At 37.0% G+C, this 9,038-nt stretch overlaps 1 protein-coding gene across 1 annotated transcript; it reads right to left on the bottom strand.

Annotated features, from left to right (window-relative positions):
• Nucleotides 1–288: 288 nt before the first annotated feature.
• LOC106077310 (uncharacterized) lies at nucleotides 289–1,320 on the bottom strand. Its single transcript, XM_013238079.2, has one exon. The coding sequence runs from the start codon at nucleotides 1,318–1,320 to the stop codon at nucleotides 289–291; it is 1,032 nt and encodes a 343-aa protein (XP_013093533.2).
• Between the last annotated feature and the right edge of the window lie 7,718 nt (nucleotides 1,321–9,038).

The raw sequence follows: 9,038 nt of genomic DNA, 5'->3' as shown, positions 1-9,038 counted from the left end.
AAGATCAACCTTGCAATATGGAGAGATAATGTACACTACCGAAACACAGTATTAGAATTGTTTGTTGTTTTTTAAGTTTTTTAAAATTTAATTCTAAAAAAAAAAATAAAAAAAAATAAAAAAAATAAACGGATAGATGAAAAAAAACAAACAAACAACATTTTTTTTTCTAGTTTATCAAATGCCTAGACACATAAAGTAAATTAACAAAGGAACATAATGCACAAATTGTAAGACAAATTTCCTTACGGATAATAAAGATTATTATTATTATTATTATTATTATTATCATTCTAGACGTCCTTGTCGTCTGCGCCATTGGAAGAGATTGTAGAAGTTCCGCCGGAAGTTGGTGCTCATCTTCAAATAGATGAAAAGATGGACAGAGGCGTTGATGAAGTCAACTGTCATGACGACGTAGGCGCAGACGTTAAACAGGTTGTGGTACGCGCGTAGGTAGTAGAACTCCGGCTCCACCATCTTGCCCGCGTACAGCGCGAATCTTGGCAGAAGTGCCAGGATGTAAACTATAATGACCACCAGAAGCATCTTCATTATCTGCCTTTCCCTGGAGCTCATATCATTTTGTTTCCGAACGGACTGCGACCGGAACTTGGACATTTTATGCATTCGGTAAAAGATCATCGCGGTGCAGACGACAATGACAAGAAAGGAGAAGATCGGGTTGACGATTCCAATGAGGTTGAAATAATCGATTACGGAAGCTCCGTTGTCTTGATAAAATGTGTTGTATGAGTATTCGACGACGGAGCTGTTATAAGTGGGGTCGAAAGCCAACTTTAAATCGTAAATAAAAAAGATGACCCCGAATGAAACGATAACTGATATTGATATCAGGACCATAATCGTTAAAGTTAATGCAGGGGTGAAAATGAGCTTGACCCTAAAGGGCAAGGTCACGCAGAGGCAGCGCTCGAAGGCCACGTAGGCGGCCATGACGTAGGTGACGTAGTTGGCGAAGACCTGGACGTAGTTCAACGTAGGCGTAGAAATATTTTTCCAGGTCTTTTTGTAAGCGGGCGAGATCCACCCCAGAGGGCCGTACACGCGAATGGCGAGCCCCACAATGCACTTGAGGAGATCCCAGATAGCCATCGCGGTCAGCGAGATGTTGACGCTGTCCTGGAATCCCTGGGCGGAGAAGACGACAATGTTTAAAAAGTTGGAACAGATGCCCAGGATGGCGAGGAACGAGATAATCCCAAGATTGAGAATATTATCAACATTATCTAAGGTCTCCATGGAGATGAGAATGTCTCTAGCAGAGGCAGTCCCGCCGCTTCCCTGAGATCCATTCATGGTGAATAAGTCTTTTCGTTTCTGGCGTGTCTGTTTGTAGGTCTATATAGCAAATGGTTCCCTTCTTTGTTCTTCATCTGTCAACTTAACTTGGCTTTCATGTGCAGGATATATTGCAATGTGTTTCATCTGAAGCTAGATTTAAGTAAAGAACATCAATAGCTTTTTATTAGGTGTCGGAGACTAGGAATACATTTAAAAAGCACTTAACACATACATAAATACGGTTGTAAGTTGTACAATGTTTCTTTTTCAAATATTTATCTATATAATACTTTTTATGTTTAATTAACAGTATGTTAGTTGCTCATTGAAAGAATATAGAGGGAGAGAGAGAGAGAGTCTGGCTGAAGCCCTAAGTATCTTTCCCTAGATCAGGGGTTCCCAACCTGTGGTTCGCGACCCCCTCCACACAAGACATACGGTATACCTTGATCACACTTCATGATATATAGATTGTTAATTGTTATCTGTTGTAGACATGTTTAAATTTTAGCGTCCCCCGAAAGGTGAATAGACGCTATTAGTATTGTGTGGTCTGTCTTTCCGTCCGTCCGTCCATCCGTCCGCCCTCTTTATATCTCGTAAACAAGAAAAGATAGTGAAAATCCGACATCATGATATTTTAGACCTTTCAAAGATTTGATGCAACGGCTACTTTTTTCTTTTATGAAAGTGAAAAATTTTAGTTAAAAAAATCAACTATGCCAGCCTTTTTTGATACAACTATTCACTATTAATAGTAAAACACGGGAGGCTATTTAGTAAGGGAGATTACTATTTACGATAATTTTAACACATTAATGCAAACGGTTTTAGATTTTTTGTCAAAAACATTTTGTTTTACAATTTTATTGCTTAGTTATGTAAGTTCTGTCATACTAACTATTACATTAACAAAAAATGTTTACTTTTATTTTTAAAGAGAAAAAAATGTATTTAGTATGCATATAAATAAAACGTAATTTAAAACATCAATTAAAAAGTACTTTTTCAAAGTATCTGCTAAAGTGAAAAGCGCGGTACCGTCGTAGACACCGTGGTGGCTCTACTGTGGTGGCTGCAGAGTTAGGCAGAAACTCCTCAGATAGCCTACTGACTCTAGCAGACATGATTGCCACCTTGATGATGAGGAATTAGTGTTCCGAATCTTAAAGGAGGAATTCCAAAATTGTCATATGAAGGGAAAAAAATTACCGAAACAATATAGATGTTTAGATGCCTATGTACGTATGAGCGTGTATATGGAAATTTGTCTTACAATTTGTGCATTATCCCAAACAAAAAACATTATACCTATTAGCAACCACACAAACGGTCTTTGTAACCTTGTTTTTTTTTTATTGTAAAAAAGATATAAATTTTACTTACATAGGAATGAAATGAATTAAAACAAAAAGCATAAACCATGATTAACATAGAGCCGACATAAATGGTGTACTTGTTCGAGATTAATTGAAATAGCTAATTCTTGATCCGATTTGTGAAGATTGATCTCCACTCTTAGTTGTCTGGTGATTTACTTCAGATTCCTGTGTAAAGAGTCAAATGGAAATAGCAGTTGTAACATGTTTAATTTTAAGATTTTTTTAATTTTTTTTTTGTAAGTTAAGATTTCCGACTTTTTAAAAAATTCGGATTATACTTAAACTTACAATAACACAAAAGAAAAACATGTTAACATGTAACACTGTTGAACAGTCAAGGTTATGTTCAGATGTTCAGAAATTGTGCAAACGTGACGATCATTAGGTTGACTATTGTCTTTTATTGTAGACACAGTCGAAGTCCTTGATAATGTGATTCTTTCGAAAGGAAGTGTCATTAGTTTCAATGGAAAGAGTTTATAAACTTTAATTTTTAGATTTTTCATTTATTTTTTCCTTTGCTACAAAAGAAAAGTAATGCAATTATTAGTGAAGTGAAATTCACTTCAATTAATATGATGTTGTATTTGTGCATATATAATTTAAAAATTTTGGTTTAAATTGTAGTTTCCATTTAAATGAATATAATTTAGTTTTCACGCTCACAATTATGTATATCTAGTAATCTCCCTCAAAATACAAACCATAAAGTTTGTATAAAACACTAAAAACTAGAAGTCAATTATTTATAGAAGGCTAGAATTTAATTTTTAATTTACATACAAAAGAACATTTAAAAAAAAAAGAATTTTGCTAACAAGATGTTCTTCCCCCCCCCTCCCTCCCCGTGTATTTTCTTTCCTTTGATATTTGCAGACGACATTGTCACACAAGGGAGATAATTGTTTAAAAGAACCAAAATAATGACAAGAGTAATGCTACATGTCCTCTTCGTGCTATGCTATCAAAGCGACACCTGGTGAAGTAATAGCATAATGTTCATACCAGAGATGGTTGTCAGGGGGATCGGAGGTTAGAGATCGATCAATCGATTCAATGTACACGAGAGGGCAGAAATGTGTCACACTAAGTTTTTTAACAAGAAAAACATTTTAAAAATATATATATTTGAAAACGACAATAATTTTCTAATTAAATTTGGAATATAATAAGATAATTATGTAATAATAATATACAGAATATTTTGGTTTAATTTGGTCACCGAAACCGTGACACTTTCAGCTAGAAAATATGCATTTTCTGATTCGGCCAGCGAGGAAGGTATTCTTGTGCGATTATATATTGGTATGTTCATTATGTGGTCATCTAGATCTAACACCAGACCTTACATTCTGATTCAGAACTCTTACACATCAACTCAAGGGCGTAGCTAGGAATTTACCATTGTTTGGGGGCGCGGAAGCTTGACCTCTTTGGGGGACCCTGCATTTTTCGTAATATTTAATTTTTTAATGTAAAAACACTCATTTGGCCCCCCCCCCCTCAAGCGGAGACCCGGGGAATTTTCCGATTCTCCCCTCCTCCCTCCACCCTGGCTACGCCACCGCATCCACTGTTACATTTCTAGGAAAATCGTTAGAGCCGTTTTTGAGGTCAGCTGTCCGCCCATCCACCCAGATTCCAGGTTCTATGAAGGAGTGACTTGAACAGAGCTATCGTAAAAAATATAGTAATGTGATAAAATTAGAGAGCAGTTGTGACCTCTAATTATATTGGGTAGATCTAGGTACCTATAGCAACAGTGGTAAGCGTGGTCGAGAGACCAAGTGCGCTTGAACTTGGTTTGTCTCGCCTACCTAGAAAGGGGGCTCGAGGTTCGACACCCGACTCGGGCAGAGTTGCGTTTACTGAGCGTCAAAAGGCTTAGATAATAGTGAACAAATAGATGCTATCTTATTAGATTTTTCCAAGGCTTTTTGGCAAAGCTCACCACCCTAGTTTGCTTAAAAAATTAAAATATTTTGGCATTAATGGTCCTCTGCATCAGTGGATTAAAGATTTTCTGATAGGTAGAGAACAAACTGTAATAATAAATGGCTCTAAATCAACACCAATAACAGTAAACTCAGGTGTACCTCAAGGAACAGTCTTGGGTCCACTACTATTTTTAATTTACATAAATGATTTACCAAATTGTATTACTTCAGAAACAAAAGTCAGATTATTTGCAGACGATTGCATAATATATAGAACAATAAAAACAACACAAGACACAGATATTTTACAAAGAGAATTAGATGAATTACAGACACGGGAATCAAATTGGAGCATGTCTTTCCACCCAGAAAAATGTCAGTTGTTAAGAGTAACAAAAAAAACTAAAACAAATTAATTCCACTTATCTTATTCATGGCAAACCAGTAACACAGACTAAAAACTCAAAATACCTAGGTGTTATAATAAATGTAAAACTGTCATGGAATCCACATATTGATGAAATTATATAAAAAAAATCAAACAAAGCATTAGGGTTTATTAAAACAAATTTCCATAAACCAAATAAGAACATAAAACTAAAATGTTATTTAACCATGGTTTGGCCAATAATAGAATATGCATCCTCCCTTTGGGACCCCCTCAACTCAAGAAAACATTAAGAAACTGGAACAGACACAAAATAGAGCAGTGAGATTCATAACAAACGACTAGAGTAACACCTTTAGTAAAATCACTAAATTTAGAAAGCCTTCAGGATAGAAGACTCAAAAGTAAAGTAGCAATTGTACATAAAACACTGAATCATAATCTTCAAAGACAAAAACAAAATTTAATAAAATACTCTGAAAGACACAAAGATAAAGGCACATTCCTCGTCCCATGTGCTAGGACAAATTTGTACAAGTGCTCCTTCTTCCCTAGTGCTATTAGAGCATGGAATGGGTTGCCTGAGCTAGCCAGGAAAACCAGTGACTTGGCAAAATACAGTTTTATCAAATTTTTATATGGATGTTTTTTTTTAATCCATTATTTATTAAGAGAAAAACAGGTAACTTAAAAGAACTCTACATGTTTCAGGTAACTTATAAGAACTGTACATGTTTCAGGTAACTTATAAGAACTGTACATGTTTCAGGTAACTTTTAAGAACTGTTCGAGTAATAGGTAACTTATAAGAACTGTTCATGTTTCAGGTAACTTATAAGAACTGTTCCAGTAATAGGTAACTTATAAGAACTGTTCGAGTAATAGGTAACTTATAAGAACTGTTCGAGTAATAGGTAACTTATAAGAACTGTTCATGTTTCAGGTAACTTATAAGAACTGTACATGTTTCAGGTAACTTATAAGAACTGTACATGTTTCAGGTAACTTATAAGAACTGTTCGAGTAATAGGTAACTTATAAGAACTGTTCATGTTTCAGGTAACTTAAAAGAACTGTACATGTTTCAGGTAACTTAAAAGAACTATTCATGTTTCAGGTAACTTAAAATAACTGTACATGTTTCAGGTAACTTAAAAGAACTATTCATGTTTCAGGTAACTTAAAATAACTGTACATGTTTCAGGTAACTTAAAAGAACTATTCATGTTTCAGGTAACTTAAAAGAACTGTACATGTTTCAGGTAACTTAAAAGAACTATTCATGTTTCAGGTAACTTAAAATAACTGTACATGTTTCAGGTAACTTAAAAGAACTATTCATGTTTCAGGTAACTTAAAAGAACTGTACATGTTTCAGGTAACTTAAAAGAAGTGTTCAACTTAAATGAACTGTTCCTGTAACAGGTAACTTGAAAGAACTATTTCTGTAAGTGTAACAGGTAGCTAAAAAGAACTGCTACCTTACTAGTTCTATACCTTTCACCCAGGAAGTGGCTGAGCGGCCATTTTTCCCCACTGTCTGAGTCGTCTTATTAACACTGTGTAATGTCAAGCCTTTTTTTTTTATTTAATAACAAGAAGTGACGTGTAGGGGGCTTGTCGTCTGCTTTGATGAGAACCTTCATTGAATTTCTATTCTTTATGTTCCTAATAGCTTGTCTGTATCCTGTCACTAATGGATTGTGGGAGTTTCGTTTCGCGTCTTTCTCCGTCCCCCACATTTCATTTTACAAAATTAAGATTACGCCCCTGCATGGGCGTAGCCAGGATTTTTTTTCGGGGGGGGCTTTAGAGGGTGAATTTTTTTTCTCCCCCCACCCCCGACCTCCCCCCTGCGAAAAAAAATTATATCTATTTATGTGTGTGTGTGTGTGCGTACAAAATCTTTATTACATTCTGACCCTTCATTCTTTCGGAAGACGTTTATTGTGTCCTAGAATAGGTTCTTCCATGAGTTAGTGGAAAAATTGTAGATTCTCCGCAATTACTAGCAAAGGGGTCTGGGGGAGCGCTAGGAGCTCCCCCAGCGCGGGGCGAAGCCCCGCCGCCAAGCACTATTTCTGATATTGAAAACTAACAAAATGCATATTCTAAGGTATCTACACTGCATTTTCCTGCTATTAAAAAGTTCTATTTCAAAAACCTAATGTGTTATTCTTACTGACTTAGACCCTCCCTCGTCGTTCGGCGCATTTGCCATCAAGCTGTTTTCATAAAATTGTAGACTCCCCGCCATTACTAGCAAGGGGGGTCTGGGGGAGCGCTAGGAGCTCCCCATCGCGGGGCGAAGCCCCGCCGACAAGCACTATTTCTGGTATTGAAAGCCAACAAAATGCATATTCTAAGGTATCTACACTGCATTTTCCTGCTATTAAAAAGTTTTATTTCAAAAACCTAATGTGATATTCTTACTGACTTAGACCCTCCTACGCCGTTCGGAGCATTTGACGTCAAGCTGTTTCCATAAAAATCTGTCACTGGTAATGTCTGAAGCCTCTTCCCACCTACTATGAGGACCTCCATGAATGAGTGGCGTCAAGTTGTACTAGGATATCATTGCAACTCTTCTTATGCTTAATTCATTTTGTCGGAGAACATGTCCCGCAAACCTCATGCGTCGTTCTCTCACAATCTTACTAAGGGGTCGACTCCCAGTTCGGCATAGGATTTTTCCATCTCAAAATGCTCTGTAGGGGGATCTTAAGCTCAAAACCATCTGGAGGGGGTTTTAAACTTAAAAAAAAAAAGCCATTTGTAGAAGAAGGGTTTAAACTCAAAACCCCCGATTGGCTTGGCTACACTCAAATAATTTTAGTGTGTAATTTGCTTTTTTTTTATATTGAAGATGTATTTTTAGCATCAAACCCATTTGAATGGGGGTTTAAACTCAAAACCCCTTTCGGCAACGTTCATAGCATTTTGAGTGCGTAATTTGATTTTTTCTTACACTGAAGATGTATTTAAATTTATCCTCAAACCCCACTGGAGGGAAGTTTAAACTCAAAACCCCTTTGACTACACTCATAACATTTTTAGTGTATACTTTGCTTTGTTTTTATTATTAAAGAGGTATTTTTTACCTTCAAAACCCGCTGAAGTGGGGTTTAAACTCAAAACTGAGTCAAAACAATTTAGCCACGCTCATAACATTTTGAGTGAGTAATTAGCTGCTTTTTTTTATATTAAAGAGGGGGTTTATCGTAAATTTTAGACGGGGTTTTAAAATCAAAATCTTCCTTAACTGTGCACTTGGAATTAGGGGATTTTCGTTTGCATTTTTTTTTTGTTTTGTTTTATAGAAGAGGGGGAGTTAACTGCAAAAACCCCATGGTTTAAAACTCCAAACCCCTGGTAGGGGGTTTTAAACTCAAAACCCCTAGTAGGTTTTTTTTTAACTCGAACCCCTCTGGTAGGGGTTTTATACTCGAACCCCCCTCCGGTAGGGGTTTTTAAACTCGAACCCCCTGGTAGGGGGTTTTAAACTGAAAACCCCCTGGTAGGGGGTTTTAAACTCAAAACCCCCTGGTAGGGGGTTTTAAAACTTAAAACCCCTTTGGTTGTGCTGGGGCAGGTGATGGTTAAGTATTAAAATCTCACCTAAAATAAACAAAATCAAAGCAAAAAATCAGTCACTAAATTCCGACTCCCCCTCCTTCGGGGGGGGGGGATTTCATTTCGGGGGGGGGTTTGAACCCCAAAACCCCCCCCCCTGGCTACGCCCATGCGCCCCTGTACCTTCCCCATCTTGCCAACTTCAGGTTGTATTGGAGCTTTGAAAAACGATCGTTTGGTCCATGGGAGAAGATAGCCGACATAAAATATTGTAAGGTCGAGGTCAATGCAGCTAGCAGACAGAACGCTAACATCGTATCACTTTAAAGTTTAATTAAATTCCACTCCAGAGGTAGGTGGGCCCTGGGGAAGCGGGCCCTCTGACAGTCCAACTTTCAATGTAGTTCAACTCCAAGTCAAAGTCCTTGCGGTCAGGGGCGGAGCCCCAAGTAT

Source organism: Biomphalaria glabrata, chromosome 6 (genome assembly GCF_947242115.1).
Source record: "Biomphalaria glabrata chromosome 6, xgBioGlab47.1, whole genome shotgun sequence".
Lineage (NCBI taxonomy): Eukaryota > Metazoa > Mollusca > Gastropoda > Planorbidae > Biomphalaria > Biomphalaria glabrata.
Note: the sequence above shows the minus strand (reverse complement) of the source record. Positions and strands in the feature narration are given on the sequence as shown.